Source organism: Mytilus galloprovincialis, chromosome 1 (assembly GCF_965363235.1).
Source record: "Mytilus galloprovincialis chromosome 1, xbMytGall1.hap1.1, whole genome shotgun sequence".
Classification (NCBI taxonomy): domain Eukaryota; kingdom Metazoa; phylum Mollusca; class Bivalvia; order Mytilida; family Mytilidae; genus Mytilus; species Mytilus galloprovincialis.
Window position 1 is genome coordinate 3974666 of NC_134838.1, and position 26351 is coordinate 4001016.

Below are 26351 nucleotides of genomic sequence, written 5' to 3' on the forward strand. Positions count from 1 at the left end.
CTATCTGTTATGATATTCAAGATAATAACCAAAAACTGCAAAAATTCCTTAAAATTACCAATTCAGGGGCAGCAACCCAACAACAGGTGTCTGATTCGTCTGACAATTTATGGGCAGATAGATCCTAACCTACTTAACATATTTATTCATTGTCAGATTTGCTCTGAATGCTTTGGTTTCAGAGATATAAGCCACATTTTAACCCTATGTTTTATTTTTAGCCATGGCAGTCATCTTGGTTGGTGGGCCAGGTCATCAGAAACATTTTTAAAACTAGATATCCCAATGATGATTGTGGACAAGTTTGGTTAACTTGGCAGAGTAGTTTCAGAGAAGAAGAATTTTTGTAAAAGTTAGTGACAACAGACGAGGGACGACAGACCACAGACGCCAAGTGATGAGAAAAGCTCACTTGGCCCTGCATGTGGGTCTGGTGAGCTTAAAAATGAGATTTGGGCTTTCTCAAAGCTTAAGTGCTACAACTTCATTAATGTTTAAATCAGTTTTACTGAACAGTTGTTTTTTTAATATCAACAAGAAATAAATGTAAGGTCAGTCAACTCATGGAAATTTTGTAAAATTGTTAAAAAAAATAAAATACTTCCATAAACATTTTTCATTGTCCTTTATAATTCAAAACAACAAACATCATATGTCTGATGGTGAAACAGCTTGACCTTTTCTATATAGTATCATGTTATAAGACTTTAGAAGGCCAAATAAAACTAATTAATCTAGTGAAGATATTTTATTGTAGTGTACTCATACAAATAATAATACAGATCATATTTTGTTAAAAACAAAGGTTGACTCGCATACTATAAACTAACATATGTAAAAATATCATTAACAAACAAAAATAATATAGACCATTCATAAAGTACTTGGTCCAAAATATAACACATTGTGTATGCAAATAAAAAACAATATGAAATGTCTTCATATTTAATACATACTGTTAAAACGGTCTCAGATTGTCAATTTACGGTTTCATAGTGGTCAGGAATAAAACTCATTGAGTTACGATGAATTTTTCTGTTTTTTTAGGCCAGGAGAAAATGCTTTACCCTTAAGTTAATTAATGTTGTGTCTATCCAGTAAAATATGTATACCACAACAAGAATTTACCTGTTGTCTTACCTGACATACACCAACTAATAATTCAAGTTTGTGTCCCCCAGATCCCAAAAGGTGCTCACACATTACAACTCATCACAATCAAGCCAACGACCAAATTTAGTCAATCTGTTCAGTAGTACAAAAAGTGTGACGAAAATATTAACTGGACAAACAAACAGACAAAGTGGACATACTATAGCCTCCACTTAAGAGTAGGATATATTAAACCACAAGATTGTTTTCAGCAGCAGCATGGTCTGGATAGTTTAATATTTATACAAGCAACATACATTTACTTTCAGAAGTTCATCAGGTGATTGAATATAGCTTGTACCCTCCCTCACTTATCTAATGTTACTGTTGTCTATCGTTACTTACAGAAGTTCATCAGGTGATTGAATATAGCTTGTACCCTCGCTCACTTATCTAATGTTACTATTGTCTATCGTTACTTACAGAAGTTCATCAGGTGATTGAATATAGCTTGTACCCTCGCTCACTTATCTAATGTTACTATTGTCTATCGTTGTGTTTCATATGAAATCAAACTTGTTAAAAATACCAACAATTATCAACAATAGTAAGTTATCTAACATCAGAATGAATGGCAAAACATATAACATTACATTCTCATCTCAGATTCAGTAAACAAATTCAAATGGTTTTTTTAAATTAATTGTTTAGAGGATTTATTTTTGTGCAATTTTCATGCATCAGGGTAAAATTGAGTATTCATAGATCCATATATTTGAATTCATGGATTTGTGAAAGCCTATAGAAAATTGATTCGTTGAAAATTGATTTTTTTTGTAGTCTAACTCTACCCACAATATCTAAGAAGTTTGGTACCCCACCATTAATAGCTAATACATAGTATTGTAAAATTAAAAGTTGTGTATATATATGTATCCATCAAATACAAATATTCACTAGCTGAGCAAATGTTTAGGGAAAAAAGTCATCATGAATACAACACATTCTAATATCACATCCAAGGCTTAAAAAAGACATTGCCTAGTATAACATGTAATGATGCTTACAAAGACTATTTACACACTTGTTACAATCCAGATATTAGGATAACACAGAAAGCTGAGTAATTATGCTATAAAAACTCAACCTGTGATAACAACCGTTATATAGCAAGTAATAAATATGTAACGGGGGAGATATAAGCTAACTGATTTTTCTTAAAAAATAAGAGAAAATGAAGCTAATCTCCTGAACATCACGAATATATATTCAAATTAAACTGAAAAGAATACATGTACTAAAGTGTGTCAAACGCTAGATTTAAATTGTATCACAAACTATGTTAATTAAAACTTGTCAGATTATAAAGGCAATGACTCTCGGTTTTTAATTTAAATAAACAAACATAGTGAATCATCCTATAACATTCAATATTATCTAAAGAAGATTGCAATTGTGACCATTATAAAACTTTTGAAAGGGCAACTAAAATTGAGGGTGTGGTCAAACAATATTTGTTACTAGTATTCAACATTCCAAAACAAATGGTCAACACTAGAATTTCTCTTAAAAAATGACAGGATAAAATGACACCAAATAACACTGTTATACAAGAAAGTGAACTTAATTCTTATTCTGTCAAGCTTTTATTTTTATTACATTGTATATGTATATTTATTTCTGAAAAAGTATCCAATGTTATAGCTGTAGAGCATTAATTAATTAAATTCTATATCAATTACATGAACTTATTAAATGTGATTTTTCTCTCTTAGTAATACCTCCAATGTCTTAAAATTATAAATATTTTTTTTTACATTTTTATAGCTCTCTATTTAACCTAATTTTCCAAAACTAAGTTTCAAGGAATTACCAATTGGTGGGTGGACATTTTATGATATAAATATGAGATTTGTACATGCTAATTGCACATTTAACTGAACAAAATAGGTTAGTTAGATACAACTTTAGTACGGTATAAGGATTAAAGTTGGTATTAAATTCACTGTGACTTCATGTTTAATGTGTTGTTAGTAAGTTATTAAAACATAATTACAATTAATCCTTAAGATACTTTATTTTCAAACTACATGTACATTTTACCCATAAGGACCTGAATACCTGTAAACCCAAATCCTATCCTAACAAATGTTAAGTTCTATGGCTAACTATTTACAATAACCTAACTCAAATAGGTTGTATTTTTGTTATTTTTATCTAATTGGTTCTAAAGAGGTAGACGATTTGAATTCATTCCTAACTTCTTTAGACTCGAGAAAATTTAAGGCTTGCAAAGCAGTATGGACATTTTTGTAAACCATATCATGACCTCTGAATATGTGGGTTTTCTGTGTACGTGTGTTGTTGCTTTTCTCTTTCATTAACATCAGTTTATCTGAATATCTTTAATCATATCAGAGGAAAACAAACATGAAAGGTCATCTATCAAATGTCAATGAAATAGATGCACATACTCTTGTTTTCATCAAGTATTCTCAAAGCAAAGATACAACTCAAAGATATGGACAAAAAACATTGAATGAAAGGCCATTCATTGTCTGCTATATAGGTCAGAGAACATTGACATTATCATATACTGTAACAATAAAAGATATTGCCAATTAAAAAAAAAAATACATGGTTGTTAAGCTTTCAATTTTTTCACAAAAAATGTCTGATCATTGAAAACATTTTTTTAATTAAATAAACTTACTTAGTATCTGGAAACTATGATCACAATGAAACGATAACTTTAAAGACAAGCTAGCTGTCATGGAAAATTTGACATTTCATTTTGTTATCAGTTTCTACCAACTCCCAAGACGTAAAAAAATAGAGTAAAAACATTTACAAAAAGTAGAACTTCCATCTAATACCAAACTGTGTGGTAGTAAAGCAACAATGCCTATGGGTATTTATAATCAAAGCAAAACCAATATAATATTCACCTTAAATTAAAACAATTAAAATAATTGCCTTAAAAGTCACCAAGTACCCTGTAGTGTAAACAAATTATGTGTAGAAGAAATTAGCAAGAAAACATGTATACATAAAAAAAAAAAATCACATGATAAAAAGGACGGATTTTAAACCGGTACAACAAATTATTTATCACAGTCTTTGTCTCAATTACTTCTTCTATGCATCATTATTATCATAGGTAGTCAATATTTAAAAAGAATTATGATTATTTGTTCAATAAAGAAATCCAAAATGTAGCCGATTTAAATTCTGAAACTGCTCAAACTTTACAATAAATATATTTATAACTTCTGGTTAACTTTTTTTTTGGTTTAACCATTTTTCATTCCTAAATTTAATTGACTAACAGTAATCTGCAAAAACTTGATTTTAAGTGACAAATAAAAATAAAGAGTTATCTCCCATTAAAACAGAATCAAACAAGGGAGATAATTGTACAGCTTAATTAGTTTCATACAATTACTTCTATGTTGATGTATAATGATATAAAATTTGAAATCCATGATTACCTTTTTATAATACTATTGTTTAATGCTTAAAAAACAGATTTTCACGTCACACAATTATTTGAACACATTTATTTTTATGCTGTCGAGCTTTGGTTGGCATAGTTTTCTGGAGAAAACATTCTCCTTGGTTGGTAAACATTTCTAGGTACAGGATGAGAGTAAGTTCTTTGGTCAGCGCCGTGAGGATTTACTGGACCAACCTGTCAAAATACAGTTAAACATATTAGGTTATACATCCTAATTCAATACACATTTGGTTCAAAAAATATTTTAAAATCATTTCATTTGAGTATGAAACTTTCAACTCATGTTCTACCATTTGTGGTGAGTTTTCTAAAACTATGAAAAAATATTGATTTTAATCCATAACTTTATACAAAAGGGTAACTTGAAAATAACTGATACCTGTTACAATTTACTTCTAAAAATTCATACATTTTCCTTGATTAGAAAACGATTAAAAATAGATTTTTATTAGGATTTATATTTGAAATTTCAAAAGATATTTTTCAGTGTGGTTTTAATAATAAATATTCAAGAAGCAAAATTGTTTGTACATTTTTCATGCAGATCATGCATAAACATGCAAAGCATTCAGAGATTCAGGTTTTACTGTATCTGAATTTGCTACTATACATATGGCTAGAAGCTTTTTAATTATACCTAAATTGTGCATTGAACCCAAAATATATACTATTTTTAATATATAAAATTGACCAATAGCACTTTAGCTGGTGATAATGTCTAAAATATTTTAAATACATATCTCAGCAACAGAAATCTACAATAAAACTTCTTTCAATATGGCACAAAGACTTTTAATTTTATTTGATGGATTTCCATGACATAGATATGTCTGTATGTTTTAACTATCAAATATAATAGCAATATATGAAGCAACTATATATATATATATATCAGTATAAATAATTAGCAACAGTCTTTCACATGCTATGATAGTATCAAAGATTCATAACTTTATACTCTGAAATGAAGAATTATTTATTCTGTGCAGTGTTCAACTGATCCTGACAAAAGCTGTCAGTGTTTCTGACAAATAAGTGAGATTGAGGTGACACTAGACATGGATTTTTATTTTCAAATTGTGCATCTAGAATTAAAAATAAGATTAAGACAATAATCAAGTGCATGCTCAGAATTTTTGCCATAAATTTTTACCCCCTTTCATGTTATTTCTTGTCTGTTCAAACTACAACAGTGTTTCCATTTTGGGTTACATGCTTTCACAAGGGTATTTATAATTGTTAAATCTGTTTTAAACATGTTTATAAATCCATTTTTTTCAGGTACAATCTAATATAAACACACATCAAATTCAAAAAGTTTTCAGGGGAGGTAACAAGATTTTATTGGGATGTGACAAAACCAAACTTCATACGTGACTCTCAATATTTGTAAGTTATTTGTTAAACATATGTGATTGGTGAATTAATCCACTCCATGCTGACATATAGGTCACCTGATTAAATTGGAGGGAAAAGTTTGGATTTTTCTCGTTTTGGTTTAGTGATTCCAATGTATTCAGAGATAAGAGAATGTTCTCTGGTTGGTTTAGAGGTTCGACTCCAGTTTGCTATAGATTCAGCTCGACTATGTTTATATAAAGATGTCCACTCAGAGCCGAGGATAGATTTTTCCCGTTTCATTAAACTCCCTGGAGGTGGTGGATGGTGTGCAGGAGTCTTTTTACCCTTTCGAGTACCTTGCCGTGTGGCTCTTGACATGATCTTGATAATGAAATGATATGAACATAATGTTATTTTCTCCAAAGAGTTAACTTCATCCAAAACTTCAAACATAAGTTCAAGACGTATGAAAGAATGTTATCTTTTAGTTAAGCAAGTAAAATAAGCATAATTAACAAAATATTAAATAATCTCTTTTATAACTTTGCTATTGCATAAAAAACACTACAAAAATCTGATAATTAAAACAATCATTTTATTTGGACTTAATATATTATAGAAAAAAAAAATATTTTCAAAAAAGTGTAAAAATGTTAAAAAAAAAACTCTAAAAATTGTCATGATAATGTTTATTTGGAGGGTTAATAAATGGGACAAGTGATGGTGAAGTTATTTTTATGGTTATAACCTATTGACATTTTAACTCATGGGAACAAAAAACAAAATAGCTGAAAAATGAAAAGGGGCAAGGGACAATATAAGTCTAATATAACATTTACTACATTCCCCCCTACTTCATATCATAAAGGTATAGGTACAAATGTAAATACTAACAGTTATAAAGTATAGCAGTACATATCATGCTTCTGAGATAGAACAAGCAAAATAAAAACAATAGCAGTAAAATATAATCATATCTGGCTGATGGAGAATACATTGAACTGTGCATGTACATCTAATGGGCCTGTACTAATGACCTGAACTAATGACCTGAACTAAAGGCAGGTTGTATTGCGAGACAAACCAAGGTTCTGTCTTGTGTGTGGTCTTGTCCTTGTTATCTGAAGAAAGGCAAACTTTTTCAATACAGAAATTATCTTCTGGTAATCTTTTTTATCTATATACACTGTATACCACCATTGCTTCCATTTCTATATGAGTTATCTACCTTTGAAGTAATTATCATTTAACAATACTTGTGTATTGCTACATATATCTTATTTGCATGCTCAATTAAAATCTTCTAAACAAACAAATCTAATGTAAAATCTTTTCTTTATTACTCATACTATTACTTCTTTCAAATTACATAAGCTGTGAAACATGCAAGCTGCCTTATCAAACTACATTTTAGCAAGGACAAATTGTGATCTTTATATTTGTTCATGCCCCTATGTACGGTAAGTGATGTCTTATTTAAAGCGGTGAGTTTACGTTTCATTTTTTTTTTCAATACCATCATTATTCAAGGTCATTGCTGAAGCATGAGTCGACCTCTGTTATGGGGGTAAGACATGGTTCTGTGGTGCCCTCTGGTGGCAGAGAGTAGTCCTCATTATCATCGTTATATGTATAATCAGTATCAGGATTTGCCGTAGGCATATAGTAATATATTGGTGGAAGTAATCCAAATCTTTGTTTTTCTTCTTCACACTGTTGTTTCATCTTACATGGGAAATAAATTACATACTCATTTTAAACAGATTGATTGGTTAATATGCTGTCAGCAGTTTATTCTTATACTGTATGCTTTTAACTCTAATTGACTTGGTTTACTTGTAACAAATGCTGTAAGGATTGAATGTCCTGTCACTCACAAATCAAATTAATACATACAGTAACATATGTGTCTAGTAACAGAAGTAATGAAAAAATAGAATTAAAAAATATCCTCATTTTTGTTCTAATGTAATCAGATATTTAATATTTAGGACACAACTTACATGTTTTTCCAATGGGTATATTGTAACCTTTATCTTGACCTGACTGGCTCAGAAACAGAGCTTTCTTTTAAAGTCTCAGAAACATTGAACTTGCCTTTAAAGGCTTGGTATCACCAAGCTTGCTTTATATCACCAAGCTTGCTTTATTGGGCTATGACTCACTGAGCTTCTTGTTTAAGGGTTGGAAACATTGATAATACTGGAATATTTTAAATGATTGATATTTCTTAAAAGTGTATGAGCAAGATATGTTTGTTATGCATAAAGTATATTTTACTCTCAATAGATCTGGTATAATAACTGGTCATGGTTTAGCCTGTTGTTATTGAGCAGACGGGTTATTTTTTCTAATTCACCATAGTGACCCTTAGACCGCTTACAAAATGGACAGGAATTTGATTGGATAAACAGAATGTGGATACATTTTGTAAAATGAAATTCATGAGTTTAGCTCAATATGACAAGTTAAAGGAAATCTATTTATCATGATGTATGAGGGCTTCATGGCCAGTCAAGGTCAAGGTCGTTAGGGAGACGGATTTATATAAGAGCACTGCTCTTGTTTCCTAATCCCAGTTATTGAATCTTTTGTATATTTCGTATTTATGTCTTTACCCTTGTAGCTATATATATAATGATTTCTTTAATAAAATATGTTTACAGTAAGGTCGTTAAACACCCCAATCTTCATATCATGATGTTTCAAATCATATATAATGAGGATTATGTATCATAAGTAGTCATGTTACACTCAATGAATATCAGAAGTTATATGAACAGGAAAACAAAATTTGTAAATTAAGTTCGATCAAAATGAAATAATGCCAATCACAAAAACATAAAAACTGAGCTTTCATAAAAACAGCAATCATCTCAACCAACCATTCTCAAATCAACCAAATCAGCAAATGGGTTTAGTGAAAATATTGTGATCACCTGTGAGTTAATATACACACAGATGGTTGTCATGGTAACTTACCTGGCTCCATCTGTATTCTTCATCAAATTGAGCTAACTGTTTCTTCAATAGAATCCAATCTGATGCTTGTCTTGTTAAACTTTTAGATAAGTTATTGTGCTAAAATAGACATTGTCTAACATTAAATCTTAGAAATGGTATAACCCATAGACCATGTCAAACTTTAAATCTTAGAAATGGTATAACCCATGGAAAATGTCAAACATTAAATCTTAGAAATGGTATAACCCATGGATGATGTCAAACATTAAATCTTAGAAATGGTATAACCCATGGACAATGTCAAACATTAAATCTTAGAAATGGTATAATCCATGGACAATGTCAAACATTAAATCTTAGAAATGGTATTACCAATGGACAATGTCAAACATTAAATCTTAGAAATGGTATAACCCATGGACAACATCAATCATTAAATTTTAGAAATGGTATAGCCCATGGACGTCAAACATTAAATCTTAGAAATGGTATAACCCATGGACAATGTAAATCATCAAATCTTAGAAATGGTATAACCCATGGACAATGTCAAACATTAAATCTTAGAAATGGTATAACCCATGGACAATGTCAAACATTAAATCTAAGAAATGGTATAACCCATGGACGATGTCAAACATTAAATCTTAGAAATGGTATAACCCATGGACGATGTCAAACATTAAATCTTAGAAATGGTATAACCCATGGACGATGTCAAACATCAAACATTAAATCTTAGAAATGGTATAACCCATGGACATTGTAAAACATTAAATCTTAGAAATGGTATAACCCATGGACAATGTCAAAAATTAAATCTTAGAAATGGTATTACCCATGGACAATGTCAAACATTAAATCTTAGAAATGGTATAACCCATGGACAATGTCAAACATTAAATCTTAGAAATGGTATAACCCATGGACGATGTCAAACATTAAATCTTAGAAATGGTATAATCCATGGACAATGTCAAACATTAAATCTTAGAAATGGTATAACCCATGGACAATGTCAAACATTAAATCTTAGAAATGGTATGACCCATGGACGATGTCAAACATTAAATCTTAGAAATGGTATAACCCATGGACGATGTCAAACATCAAATCTTAAAAATGGTATAACCCATGGACATTGTTAAACATAGAAATGGTATGAATTCCAATAAGACAACTCTCCATCCAAGTCACAATTTGTAAAAGTAAACCACTATAGGGCAAAGTACTGTCTTCAACACAGAGCCTTGGCTCACTAAACTAACACCAACTATAAAGGGCCCCAAAAATTAAAAGTGTAAAAACATTCATACAGGAACATCTATGGTCCAATCTATATATAAAATGAGCCACCAGAAACATTTATGAATCACAAAAACACATGACAACCATTGATGATCAAATGCCCCATTCTAACCCTTACATGCCTCCTATTGACATACCTAGGACTTTACTTTTTAGTCTCATTTTCCCCTCACAGAGCTCAATAAAGAAAAGTGCCAACATCTATTATCATACCTGTGTTTTCTCTCTGTCTAATCTCTTTGTTAGATCTCTTCTGTTAGCTTCACTTGTATCTAGGCGATGCTGTTAACAGAGATATCAAGTATTACAATATTATCATTTTAATGAACAACTGAATAGAAATCTCTACCATTAATTGACCATTTCACCAATACATGGAACATGGAACATTTTTAGGATAGTAAGTGATATGAGTATTGGTATGATAGCTATTATGTTAAATATAATATTAAAACAAAAACATAAAACAATCAATCACTTTTATCAGTCTACCAAATATATGAAAACTGAATGAATAAAGGACAGATTAAGAGTTAGACTTACTACAACACTCTCCTTATCAGACATGGCATGTTTACATTTCTTGATCAGTCCTGCATTGTCATGTTTGAGCCTAGCTATTTCTCTGTGTAATTTCTCATTCTCTTCCACAAGCACCTGTCAAAACAATGTAAATTAACTTAAATGTATAATGATTGAGGAAGATGTGACTAAAACATTGGAAAAAAAATAATCAATGTATAAAAACGTTTTGGGGGGATTTTTTTTTAAAACAAAAACATTGCAATATAATTACAAATAGATATTAGAAGATGTGGTATAAGTGCCAATGAAACAACTCTCCATTCAAGTCATAATTTTGTAAAAGTAAACCATTATAGGTCACAGTAGGGTCTTCAACATTGAGCCTTTGTCTGGAAGTGTAAATCGGCCAACCAATCATCTGATTAAAGCAGCTTTAGGTTACATTAACAAAACAAGCATAACAAACAATAATTCAGTATCAGCAGTCAGGAAAGAGAATGGCACAGCTGAAAAATACTTAGGAAACCAGTAAGTAACACCTCCTTTATCCTGGGTTGGAAACCCCCTTTTAAAAACGGTTTGATTATGCCTGATAAATCAAATTTGAGAGTTTGAGTCAATACAGTGACAAGGAATTAAGCAGCTATATTGAGAGCAAATAGCAGAGAAAAAATAATAAATTGAAATACTGCTAAATCAAATTAAATGAGATATCTATGCTTTAGGCTTTAAACAATTAATTTCCAAATTAGTACAAGTTATGAAGCACTTAACAAATTAAAATTGTGTTTCTCATTGAGAATCCAGTCTAGAAGCTATAAAAGTACTAATACTCTATACCAATCCCAGAAAATTTCTGTATTTCATACCATATCATTTTACTTTGAAAGAGTCACCTGATATTTGTAATAAGGTTGCACAGTTAAAAATTGAGTAATAGCAGGATTAAATTTCAGCCTTCCATTGTCTACTGTCTCATAGATGTTTACAGACATTTTAAACAATTTTTATTCTAATATGCATTAAATTTAAGAATAGTTTTGTGAAGGATATTTTGAAGAATGGTGTAAATGATTTCCTTTTGTAGAACAAATACATACTTTTGTAATTGTTTGATGTAGTAAATATAATTCAAGAAATATATTCTTTTAGCATAAAAATTGGTTAATGCGTTAAAAATGAATAAAATTCTTGCGTTTCGCGGTATTTCTTGAAGACATTTCTTGCTGACAGGTTAATGGTTATAAATATGAAGGTGTTTTATAGCATTCCTCATTAGATCTTGGTAAATTGATCACAAGGGAAATTACCTTGACGCAATCATTGAAATTTCCATACGTGTTTTTATATTTTATTTTAATCTGTCATAGATTTGGTTTTTATCATTTTTCTTACATATAAATAAGAAGATGTGGTATCATTGCCAATTAGACAACTCTCCACAAGAGATCAAATGACACATAAATTAACAACTTTAAGTCACTCTATGGCCTTCAACAATGAGCAAAGCCCATACTTCATAGTCAGTTTTTATATTTCAAGGCCTCGAAATGACAATGTAAAAAACAATTCAAAGGAGAAATATCAACCATCACCATACCAGTTCATTAAATATCTTCTTTTCTGGTACTGACATCGTAAAACTCTTTATTTATACCATAAACCCACATACTTATGAAATTAATTTCTATTGTTAATTTATACCTCATTTTTTCTAATAACATCATTAACTCTGACATTCTGTCCGAGGAAGCTTGATGAGTTGTTGTTCTGTCTTGGTGTCCCTGATTCAGGTTCTGGTGTGCTGTATGTACCTTCTGGAAGCCCATTCCTACGGCGTTCCATGTCGTACATCTGATGGTATTTCCTGGCAAGTTGTTGAGCTTTATTTAATTCTAGTTGCATTTCCTTTAACTTTGCATCAGCTTTTATAAAAATATAAAGATATTTAAACACCTGGTCTTCTGGTCTCTAAACTACATAGTAGATAAGTTAATTTATAATAAAAATTCAATTTGAGGAAAATATTTTTAGATGAAAGTAAAGACTAATGGACAGTCATATTGAGGAACAAGGTGATTGCAAAATACCCCCCTGTTTCCCCCTACATGAGAAGCACATTACATACATTTGCAAAGTTTAAATTCTGTTGAAGGAAAAGTGTTGGAGGTAGGCATGATATCAACTAAGTGTTAAATTAATTGACATCTGAAGAGGAGCCTTTACTCAAGACCTGCTATGGGTTCTGACGACACAGGTAAAAATCCTGTGGGATTAAAAAAAACTTTGAACACAGCAAATATGTAAAACAACGAAGACAAGAAAACACTTCATGTTGTTTTTTCTGAAGAACTGATAATAAGAATGATCACTGACTTTTATCACTTACCATCTTTAGCTTTCTTTTCAAACATTTTCATGAGTCTGAGCGTGTTTGTTTTGGACGTTGTGTTGTCGTCTGTTAGTCGTTTGTTTTGCTGGTTTAACAGTTTGGCTTCAGTCATTTTCTCATGGAGTGTCAGCTCTGTTTTCAGTCGATGATTTTGCATTTCCACATTCCTAAGTAACTGTGATTTTAGTTCATATGTTAATACTTGTTCTTCTGGTGATGCCATAGGCCGCCTACTTTGTCTGAAAATAAGTTTTATCATGATAACATGATTAAATAAAAGTCAGTGTGTTGAAATGCATGTATGTTGCTTTATACGGTGATTTGCTATTTAAATAAAAACCAATTATTCACATGCGAAATAAATCTGATAATTTCACTCCTCTGACGTTATACAACCATGGGTGTTGTTAAGACATTGTTAATGATATTGCATCAAAATAAATTGAGAATGCATAGATAAAGATAAAATTCCTTTGTATTTTCTGTTATTTCCATTAAAACCAACAGTCAGCTAATCAAAGACTTGATATATCAAAAAATATTCAACTTGTGACTAAACAACACTGATTATCTTGCCCTATGAGCATTTATGAATTAATGTGTTGTGTGACAATATATAATTTCTATATTTTATTAAAATCAGAAATACTATACAATTACTGTCTTTTGATGAGGTAAATATGCAATTTTATTGACTTTTGAAAAAAATGATATTCACTGAGGCCGACAGCCGAAGTGAATATCAGTTTTTCAAAAGTCAATTAAACCCCATATTTACCGAAACAAAAGACAGTAATTGTTTTATTCCATATTCCGAGAAAAGAAAATGTATTTAATGACAAACATATACCAAAACAAATTTCACATGAAACATTTAACCATAACGTTGCATGTAAAAGCGCGTGACGTTTAGCGCGGTGAATAACACTTTCTCAGGTGAATATGCTTTTTTATTTAAAATCCAATTCATATAGAGAAACTTACTAAAATAATACCAACATGGAATAATGTTTAATATTGCATCTTTTTTGCCATATATCAAGAATGTTGCATCATATTTTAACAATAAGATTAAATTTATTTTCAAACATGCAATTTTAGGGCTTCTTATCATTTTTAGGTCCTTTTTTAGTCATAAAGCTTTCAAATATTTTGGTTTATATACAATCATGGATATCAAATATTCAGCTATACTATGAGCAGTCATAATGAAGGTGAATCCAGAAAAGTGCTTCGCTTACATGAAATTTGTAAAGTGCTGATCTCCTTTTTTATATATATTATATAGTTGTATACTTACAAAGATTTGTCGTCTTCACTGTTTTTCTTTGGTGCAGGTTTTCCTAGTTTTTTCCTTAATTCATCTTTTAAGTCATCTATTTCCTTTTCAGTCTATGAATTAAGAAAGAAATATCTGATTATTTAATAATAGATGGGATTTACTTACCATTTCTAGGACTAAAAAAACATGATGAAAACAAATTTTTGCTGATTAATATTCACTGGCTTATCAATTTCTAGAATGAGTTGTGCTTACAAGTTACAAGATTCAAAGAGGGTGGTAAAGGGTTATTTTCGTGCAACTTGTTTTGCCTTTTTAGTTTCACTTGCAGCCATGAAAAAGGTTCTTTTTCACCATGTTTCGTGAAATTGATAAAAAGATCAAAGTGCAAAAATTTTTTTTATTGTTTGTTCATTGTGAAATGGCAAATGTATTTAACGTTCTTCCTTGCAGATAACCCCCCTTTACACCCTTTTTCAAATGTGCGTTTCTAACTTGCCAAACCAAAGTTTATTACCAATATTTTTATAAAATCTTCTAGAATAAGTTGTGCTTACAAGTTGCAAGATTCAAATGAGAAAAGTTTTTATACCATTATTTTTACAAGGCTGTTAAGGCTGGTATCTTCGATGAGTTTACAAACACTAAGCCAATGCATGTGAGAACAGTCCCATGATTTTGTACATTTTGATAATGAATTATTTGTGGGTGTTTAACACCACTCTCAGCACACTTGGCTACATCACCAGTCTTTATGTGCAGAGGAAGCCATGGTACACAGAGAGAACTTGGCTACATCATGGCAGCCAGTTATGTGCAGAGGAAGCCATGGTACACAGAGAGAACTTGGCTACATCATGGCAGCCAGTTTTTATGTGCAGAGGAAGCCATGGTACACAGAGAGAACTTGGCTACATCATGGCAGCCAGTTTTTATGTGCAGAGGAAGCCATGGTACACAGAGAGAATCACCAACCTTAAGCAACTGGCAATCCTAGTCAATTAAGATGCAGTCGAACATACCTGCCATGATCAAGAGCTCAAGATCAAACCTTAGTGTTGACAGGCTAGTGTTCATTACACTTATTAAACCACAAGGTCACCAATTAGTACTTGTATGAAGCAATGCAATTTAAAAATATCCCTACACTAACCTGTTGATGCATCTTTAAGTGATCATCTAACTGATTGTAGATTGTATCCATAAGAACTTTGGCATCTTTCTCTTTTTTTGTTCCCTCTAATTTTTTCAAGTCTGACTTTATTTCTAAGTTTTTCTTTTCTGTTTCTTCAATAACCGCTTGCAATCTCTGTAAATAAAATATGTGTATGGTTTAAAATTATAATGCAAATTGTTTTAACATAATCTTAACTTAAAGTTTTTTCTGAATATCAGCTCAAGACCTAGAAACACTGTCATGACTGTTAGAGCATATTAACCATACATTTTCCATGTTCGTTAAAGAAAATCCATTATTTTTGGTATTTAAAGGGTATTCCAATCAAGCCTGTAACTTATCATAATTAAATGAATCCATATAAAAAAGTTATTGCCTTTAAACATACACATAAATATTTTGAGATTCCATGGTAAGTAACTCTGTTACAAATATTTAATATGTATGAATATAAAACCAAATAACAAAAGAGAAAAAAGGAAAAATTCTCAGTAGAAAAATAATTCATTCTTTGCTTTTAATAGGCACTGTAAAAATATACCTTTGACAAACAAAAATTTGATCATGAACTTTTGCATAAGGTACATGTTTATTACAGCAAGTTTTATCCTTACTTGGATGCACATTATACACAGGTCAGTCTTTTTATACAAAATATATTCAGAATAATTTTACAAATACATCTGAACTATCAAAAGCCATTTATATACCTGGCCAATCTTTTAAAATAAAAAAACATACTCGTTTGAACCAAGATAATCCTTGTTTATATTTAAAACTAATTCCTAGAAAAACTTTGCATGAGTTTGTCTAGTCAAAAGAATACATCATTGCTATAGTACTCCTCAACGGGCCTCATTTTGATTAATCTCGTGACTAGAGGAGGGACTGTTCAATCTACAAACATCTAAATTAAGCTGAAATCTAACATGCTCTAAATGTAAACAGTTTTATTTCTTGAAAAAAAATACAAGATTAAAAGCTAAAATGTGTAAAAAACATTTTTTTTTATAAAATTCTACACAAACATAGTAAAACAACTGACATTCTGGGAATACTTTATTTACTGTATTTATAGAAAAATTCTAAAACAACTTAATAGTAGGTAATCCTGTTTACCTTCAGACCAGAAAAAAAATACTGAAGAGGGTTCTCTATCCAAAGACAGGTCAATTTTCAAAAGATTAAGATATCTGTATGGTTGAAGACAAATATGAAAAACATGAAAACTTAGAATAAATATGAAAATTCATGTACCAATCATATGTATAACTAAGAGTTGGTCATTCAGTGAAGAAGAAAATTTTAAAAAAGTACCCTTATCTTACACTCAAGGAAAGAAATGTAGAAATTTATAAGGGACTCCTGGAACATTATTATTTCTAAATTGTATTCTGGACCAATATGTTCAAAATTGACCAAATGCCATAAAAATGAGGTCAAGATCAGATCACCCCCAACAGATAGAAATGTGTATCCCCTTTACATAGACCAAAGATAGTTGGACTATAACTAAGTAACTGAGAAACTTACATAATCATGAAACTTAACATTGACCAAGTCCACAAAAATAGGCCAAGTTCAGATGAACCCCGTCAGAGGAACACAAATTACTCTAGATAAATGAAAGATCTTGGAATATAAAAAACAACAACTTTATTCTTGTGATATAGTCAATTATCAATGAAAATGAGGCCAAGAAAGGAAATAGGTCAGAATGAAACTTCCCATTTATTACATCTGGAATAGGATAAATGTTATCAAACTCATATTGCTTCTAAAATTTAAACTAAAGCTTTATATGAAATCATCAAGTGGAGTTGGTAACCTTCCCAAATGTTGTGCAAAGAAAGGTCAATTGAAAAGTTGAAAGAATGAACTTTGACCCAGGTGAACGAAAAATGGATATTTCTGAATATGAAATTAAAATGAACAAAAAACATCATAAATATTAAAGTTTAAGTGTCAGTATTCCCAGTAGATTTGTTTTTATAGAGAGAATAGTTTTAAAAAAAAACCTGATAGCATGTAATGTCATTGAGTCCATGTCTACTGGGGAAACAATGTTCTTTTAGATTATGGGCTAAAGGGATAAGGTATATTGATCACAAAGACAATGACTAAGTTATTTATTAAAGTGATATAAACAGCTTTGTTTTTGAAAAACACTCCACTGCATTTAATTTTAATTTGTAAATTTAAATTTTTTATCTTTTTTGAAAACTTGTTCTGTGGGCTTCATAATAAAAATCTAACAAATAAAAACCACACTAGCTGAAAATTAAAACTCTTGATAACAATAATATAATTGAAAAGACTTCCTATTCACAGGATACAATTGTACTTTGAATGCATTCCCATTCCCCTTGTGTCATACAATTATGAAAGATCTAGATGACACGATTTAAGGAAAAATAAATATAATAAATATATGTACTAATCATGTGCATCATCATATACTGCTAAAATTAATAAGGTGAAACTTTAATATCATAAATATTTTTGGTGGAAAACATTTATAGTCCTTGTGTAGTATAAGTTTGATTTGTTGCAAGTGCCCAATTATATTTTCATTTAATTTTCCTTAAAACTTCAGGCATAATGATCTGAGATGGGTCACTAATAATTAGAAATCCCCCAAGAGAGAAGTTTCAAAAGCGCATTACTGATTTCAACAGCTCACAACTGCTTTAACAACTTAACATAAATTTAAAACTGAACATGCAAGTTACAAGAATTTCTTTGACAATCCAAATCTAAGAGGCTTCAGAAAAGGGATGTTAAAAAAAACCTAATAAATCCTGGTATATAAAAAATGACAAAAAACCTTAATGTTCTGCTATGTGCATTCAGGTGCATGAGTTATAGAAACTCTCAGTATTTAGCTATGAGGTTGGTAGGATATGATAATACTGCTATAAAATCAAATATATATATTCTGCACTGCAACTTGTACAACTAAAACATGTACTTCTAGTGACTAAATTTCCTATAATAACCAAGCCAAAATAAATAATCATAATAGCATTTAAAACAACTATGTGTCACACCATACCAACGTATCAGCGACATCAATCTCTTCATCACTATCACTCTGATCGCTTTGATCGCTCTTAACAAATATAAAACATATTGTTTATAGTAGGTATATCAAGTATTTTATATATCCTTTAAATGAGAGTATGTAAAACATAGCTAAAATATGTGAACTACGTACATAGCTAAATATTTTGTACCACATAGTTGAAATACAAAATTAATCTTACTATTAATTCAAATGTTTAATAGTTTGATAAAAATATGTTCAACATATATACCCAAATAAAAATAAGGTTTATACATCTTTATTGCAGTAATTTTATACTTATCTATGGTTAAGATTAAAGTATCTTCAAAAAGAGTTTTATAAATCAACAATAAGGTGGGTCTGAAAGACTTTCTATTACTGCTAGATATATGTTTTCTCTTCTAAAAGTGCAGTCTAACTATTAAGTTCTGAAAGACATTTTTTGAACTTATCTTTGGTTAAGATCACAGTTTATTCCAAGAAAAGAAGTTTATTCTGTTTGTTAACCGTAGGATGAACAAGACTTGTTAAATATACATAAATTATACAAAATTCTCTAAAAAATTCAGTTTAACTGTTAAGTTCTCTGATACTTATCTATGGTAAAGATTGTAGTATCAATTCACTAAACACCAATTATGAACATTCTAAATCATATTCTATGTAAAAGAAGTATAAATGTTCTTCCTAACGTTTCATTTTTACAATCTATTCATCTTTGACAAAATCACAGAAACAATTTCTGAAACACATTTCATGTGGTATCTACTGCATTGTATATTGATAATGATTGTAATTTATCTTTCAGGAACGGTTAAGACTAACAAACTAAGTGAGAATTAACTGTTTGTCACATCTTGGCAATCTTCAATGTATTCAAGACACTAAAATTGTCACTGAGAGAGCTAAGTGTGAACTCAGATATGGTGAACATTGATAGATGAGCAGAAATCAATAAAATTGGCTATCTGTCAAACTTTCAATGGTGACATATGATGTTTACAGAAACAGTTATATAATTCTCACAGATAAGGTAAACATCAAAACTAAAAATGTAAACATCATTTTATACTTATATCATATACTGGTAATTGGCAATAACCTATAGTATCTGAAAAATGGACCTTTTCCTGATTACTGAAAAAATCCGCCTAAAAGAACTGACAGATCCTCTGAATTGAATTACTTTTCCAAATCAACAATGCTTGTATTAAGTAATTCAGTAATTCAGATTCTTCTATAAATGAAAAAAAAAATAAGTCAAATATTTTATTGTCATTATAATATGCCAATACATTGTATGAACATTCAAACATGAACAGAATAAAGCTGACCTTTGCCCTCCAGGTTGGCTGGTACCTTTCTAACTTTTCATAATCTTCCTTATGCTCACTACAGAAATAACAAGGACCAGATGTGGTATGTGCATGTGGCAATGCCTCAGGATCTTCATTGGTCTTTTTCACTGGTGGCATCTTGACCTCAATAGATTTTTTAGGTTTGGATGCTGAAGACTGCATGCTGACTGTTTCAGAAGTCTCCAAGCCATATATGGACATGCCATCGAGAGATTTGTTGCAATGGTGGCATTTATATTTCGGCTGATGAACATGTGGCAGACTAGGGGTCTCACTGCCATTTCTAGTATGTCCTGTGATAAAAATAAAAAAAATACTCTTATTTAAGAAAAAATGTACAATTTCAATGTTAAGAAGTATGTTACACCGAGTAAACATTAAACTTTCAACAGAGGAGGATGCATGTTTAATAAGACTTTATTTAAATAGGTCATGGTGTAAATTCTCTATTGGTTGAAAAAAATACCCCTTATATGTTTTATTCTGCAACAAGAGATGCAAGCATTCCAGGGTATCTATTGTTATAAATTGTTTAAGCAATGGAAGTTTGGTTAATAAGTGTTCTAAATTCTCCTGATATTAGATTATATGTTGGAACAAATATTCTTCACCATTTATTCTCTTAGGAACATATACTGTAATATTTATTCCAGTGGAAATGATAAACCAGAATATTTTTTTCCTTTTGGAACTTATATTATGATGGAACTTCTATTCTGTGACAAAAAGAAACTGGTCTAAAACATAAACCCAAGGGAGATAACTCTGTAATAATCATCTGAATGTTTTAATCACATTCTATTGTTAAGGAAATATTAAGCTATTCAAGGATCTACATTAGTGTCTGTCAAACTGCTAAATATTCAATGAAATTTTTCTGATATAGTCTGTGGTTCAACTATTTTGAAATTTTTATATTTTTGTCAAAAGGTCAAAGTAAATATTTTGTCAAAATTTTATGAAAACTATATATAAACTATATCCAAATTAATTTAAGTCAAGGTATTTGTTTCCACCTTAAAATGGCATTATTAAATGCCATCTATCAAACTATTGTTTTAACCACTCAATTTTGCAGATCCATTTTTATTTTATATACTTAAGTATCTTCCTCAATCTTAATGTCAGTTTAAGAAGAAGAAAAAATTTAGCCAATAGTATCTGTCACATTTTAAGAATAGGAATATCCGTAATTCCCTAATTGTAATAAGTACAACTGAACTTATAGTAAATAGTATTTGTTATGAAACAATAATGTTTGAATGACCTAGATAAAAAGGCGTGTTTCTTGATAAAAAAAAATATCTATGTGAAAAAGGAGGATAGGATTTAACAGTAATAATTTTCTGATGTGATATTATGTTACATTTTGTCATTTTAATTGTTTTAATATCATAACTGTACATTAAAAAAAGATCATTTAGGTATAGTTTGTAAGATTAAGAATTTTAATCTGTCATTTATAAGTAATTAACACTTTTAAATATGCACCAAAAACAACCTACAAATAAAATATTAACTGTAAAGCTTAAAAAATTTGAAATCTTTCCATATTTAATGATTTAAAACAGCTTATTAGAAAATAAAAACTTAGATTATAGATATGAACAAGTCCCTCTGTTCTGGTAATAAAAAAGATTTTATTTTAATAACTATGTTTACCTCATCTTACATGTTTGTTACAACCATTTATATAAATCTGCATAATACTAATGCTTGTTGATCTAATTGATTATCCCAATCAGGGAGAAAATTGAGAAAGGAAACAAGCACTGCGGACAATCTTCAATACAAAACGTTTCTACAAACTTGAGATGAAACTAATTATTTCATATTTTGAAAGAGGATAATATCATAAGCAAAAAGTGTTTAAGAAGCATTCAGCTGCATATGAAATATCATTTACCATAGGATAAAAAATGAAGAAAAAATATTTGAGTCATAAAAACTAATTAAAAGTACCTAGCTGCTATATGTTAGAGAAATACTAATCCCCACTTCTAAAAATATATTTTACAATACTTCGACTAGGACAAAAATGCAAATCTTAAAATAAGTCTACAAAGCTCAAGATGGTCAAAAATATCTGAATACTTTATTTTACCATAAACTATAAAATTGAGAAAGGAAATGGTGAATATGTCAAAGCGACAACCACCCGACCATAGAGCAAACAACAGCCGAAGGCAACCAATGGGTCTTCAATGTAGCGAGAATTCCCGCACCCGTAGGTGTCCTTCAGCTGGCCCCTACACTAGATTGGTCAAGATAATACCAATACAATATTTGAAGGCTGGTAATAGGGTGGAAAGAAGGAGAATTGAAGTACAAATGTACTAAAATATCCATTCATGCCATCGTTTGACTCTAAAGAATATTTCGATATCAAATTGAACTTTATCAGTCACCTAGATTATCCCCAAAATAGGTTATGGTGATCTAAGTGTTCTGGGCTGTCCTGTTCTTAGAGTTTAGAGGTAGTTTCAGGTATTGATATATTAAAGATTATCATTATTATTGTTCCATCTGTTTATATCTAAATATCATTTTGACCACTGTAAAATTGAACATTTTTTCAATAGAGACAAATACATCTTTGATATAATAGTTAAAATAGCTTACCTTTTCTAGACATTTTGCTGAATCTTTCTGTTGCTTTGTAACCACTTCTTCAACTTACGAAAAATTTCAGCGAAATTCAATAGAAACCCAGTGACGTAGCGGAAATATTATGCATTTGAATGAAATATTAGTATAAAATATTAATCTGATTAGTTTGGGGATCTATTGTTTTGGCATGAACGAATTGGATCAATAAAATTAAGACGTTAACGACATCAGTATATAAACCTTTACACTTTTAACCGGTATAATCCTAATTGTTATTTGTGAGTGCCATATTAACATGAGGAATAAAGCAAATGTAAAGATGAACACAGGTATGTTTTGTGCTCAGATCTTCATACAAAAATAAACAGAAACATTTTTTATACATATATATAGAATTGCTTTTTATATATATATTTTTTTTTGGAGGATAGGGGCTTATATAAAGTAATAGATCATTTCAAATTTTAAAGGATTGGTGTCAATTTAAATCATGGGGGCATCCCCATGCATAAAACCTCTAGGGCAAACACTGTCTAAGTAAGACTAAAATAAAGTAATATTTGATATCTGTAATCATTCTAAGCTCTCATACTTTGCTTCACATTCTAAGACCACAACAATTTATCTTGTTCTCATAAATATATTTTTTCCCAATATATTTGGCTTATTACTAATTAAAGTATGAAATCTATATTATAAAAAATATTCTGGTATTTTCCCCACAGCAGGAGAGAGGGCTTCATCCAAGACAACTTTACATTTCCCTGAACTAGTATACATTATTGTTTAGGGGCCAACTGAAGTCTTCCACTGTATGTGGGATATTCTGGCTACATTGAAGACCCATTGCTGATCCTCAGCGGTTTTTAGCTCATTGGTCAAGTTATTGTCTCTTTGACACACACCATCCCCCATTTTCTATTTTATCAATTACTGGTATACATGTATGCAAAGGATAACCTTTCAGTAATGATATGTGAGATTAAATAAATATGATTCACAAAAATAAACAATTTACCACCTTTTTCATAGTCTTTGATAAGATCAAGTTACTGAAGAGAAATCATATATTAGTTACTTTCAAGATAATCAAGGAGCATAATTCAGGATCAAAATATGTGAAAATTGCAAACATTGTAATTGATATTAATGTTACATCAGTGGTTAATGTAGCTAGCCAGGTTCAGGAAGAGTAGTGGAAGTACAACCACACACCCCTATTTTGGAAAAACTAAATAATTTCTCAAAAAGTTGTTCAATTTTTTTGTCTTTATACAATTATATGTTTAATTGGCAATACCTTACCAGGGGCTGATCCAGCCATTTCAAAAAGGGGGGGTCCTAACCCAGGATAAAAGGGGGGTTTCAAAACTCAGGATAAGTGTGTGGGGGGGATGTCCTTACCCAGGATAAAAGGGGGTTCCAACTATATGCCCCCATTAAAATGCATCCATCGTCCTTTCCCCAGAACCCATAGATCAGCCACTGCTTATAACCATTATTGATAATTTTAAGCATATTATATGCATGAGAAAATTTGAAGTATTTCTCAAAAAAGGTTTCCATCCTTCTTTGGTGACTGAAATAATATGACTTTAGGAAACTTTAAAATTACAAATCAGAAAATAGATAATGCACTAAATAAAAAATTACATTTGAACCTACCTCTGAAGCTTAATGCCTTCAATCAAGAAAATGCTGATGAAGTCTTAATATGTCCCTATCAACAACAGTAAACAAAATTCAATAGATGAAAATAATTAATAGAGTTATGAAAGGATAAAAAGGGATGTATCAATTATGAAATTATTCACTTTTATTTACCCATAATAGTACCTTTCATCTTTCATATCAACTATTTTATCCAAAAATATCTATAAGTTTGCTTCAACATATACATTTTCCTCCATAAAAACAAAAAAGTTTTCATAAATAACCTTGGCTACCCTCTTTTTAGTGAAATGATGAAGAAGTTTTTACATATAAACAACAGTACTATGTAAAGTACAATGGTACTATTGTATTATTTATATCATACCTCACCTACCTTTACTTAATTAAATACCTGGATTTGGTATTCTGACTTTCAACAATAAACTATTTAAAAATGTTATTGCTTTCTGATTTAATATCTACACATTTATTCTAACATTTATTTCCAACAATACCTCTTGGTAAATATATATAAAAGGGTTTTTAAAAAATGTTTCTCATTGAGAAAACAATACATGATTAAATGTTGTATTAAAACAGTAGAGAAGAAGACGTCTCATACAACATGTTTAACCCAGCCACGTGTTTGCGCCTGTCCCAAGTCAGGTGTCTCTGGCCTTTCTTAGTCTTGTATCATTTTTAAATTTAGATTCTTGTGTAAAATTCGGAGTTAGGTATCAGAGATGGGTCCTATTACTTTCAATGTAATTGATTAAATTACAATTACTTTGTCATTTGTACGATTAAGTTAAATTAATGATTACATCATTTCTGAAATTATCTGATTAAATTAATGATTACATCATTTCTGAAATTATCTGATTAAATTAATGATTACATTGGCAAAGTAATCATGATTACATCTGATTACAATGAATTTAAAAACAAAACATTTTGAATGATGTGAATGAATAAACGTTCAATATAACTATAGCATTTTTGAGAACATATTTTATTTGGTTCAATTATAAAATGATAACTTCAAATTAAACGTCATCTATTTAAATAAACACCAAATTTCACTACATATATATACATAACACTTTATCAACAATGATCTCTGAATTATTTTGAATTAAATTTAATAAAGATATATCATAATCAAGAGTTTTTTTGTTTGTCTTCTGACCTCTTTCATAATTTATATGTATTCCAATTTGCAGTTTATAGAAGTTTAAATATGGATGAAATAAAGTAACATTTGTACCAGTTAAAACTATCTTAAATTTTAATAGAAATATTTAATCAAATTGTAAACAATATGTAAGTACTAAAAATCATTGCATTTTACATATCCAGTCCAAATACAAAAAAATTTAAACAACATATTTGTCCAACTTTTAATTTAGTTTGTGCTAATTAGATAAATTTTCATGTCTGATTTATCTTTAATCATATGTATTTCCCTACAGCTATACTCAATTGGTAATTGCAAAAAAACCACCTTAATTAGTCTCCTACCTGTCAATTCAAAGTTGACAAAAATCACAAAAAATTAAAAAAAGATTATAATTCAGGCTTCAAGAAAAGTATTACTTGAATATATAACAGTCATTATAAAACGATGAATATACATGTATGTACAATATCTTTTACTAAGATAAAAGGTTAATAATTGTATTATATGTCTCTGCTTAGGCTAATGATGACTTTTCAATACTGTAACAGTTTAATTCTTACTGAAGTAGACATGCTTAAAGTAACCAAACCATTTAAATATGTTAAAAATTTATCAAATATGAACAAAGAGGTTCATTTAATGACCAAAAACACAAATTTAGATTTTTTTTCATTGTAATCAGAATGTAATCAAAAAGTAATCATGATTACAGGGTATTTTGAAAAGTAATTGATTAAATTAAATTACATGTAATCAGATTTTTGGCTGATTAATGATTACACTGATTACTTGAAAAATTGTAATCAATTACAGCTGATTAACGATTACAATTACAATAACCCCAAGTTTGTAGGTATGACGTCCATTATCACTGAACTTGTATAC

At 29.9% G+C, this 26351-nt stretch overlaps 1 protein-coding gene across 5 annotated transcripts; it reads right to left on the reverse strand.

Moving 5' to 3' along the window:
• Positions 1 to 733: 733 nt before the first annotated feature.
• On the reverse strand, positions 734 to 22667 carry LOC143063387 (uncharacterized). 5 transcript variants are annotated; one of them, XM_076235541.1, is made up of 11 exons: positions 22646 to 22667; positions 20000 to 20316; positions 15575 to 15730; positions 14440 to 14531; positions 13137 to 13378; positions 12452 to 12672; positions 10766 to 10879; positions 10436 to 10504; positions 8933 to 9031; positions 7001 to 7071; positions 4580 to 4783 (listed from the first exon to the last, which is right to left on the reverse strand). In XM_076235541.1, the coding sequence occupies exons 1-10, from the start codon at positions 22656 to 22658 to the stop codon at positions 7006 to 7008; spliced, it is 1389 nt and encodes a 462-aa protein (XP_076091656.1). In that variant the 5' UTR covers positions 22659 to 22667; the 3' UTR covers positions 4580 to 4783; positions 7001 to 7005. The 5 variants fall into 5 exon arrangements, with proteins under 5 accessions (XP_076091647.1, XP_076091656.1, XP_076091663.1 ...); XM_076235548.1 differs by having other exon boundaries at positions 6988 to 7071; XM_076235524.1 differs by lacking the exon at positions 7001 to 7071 and adding an exon at positions 7467 to 7675.
• Between the last annotated feature and the right edge of the window lie 3684 nt (positions 22668 to 26351).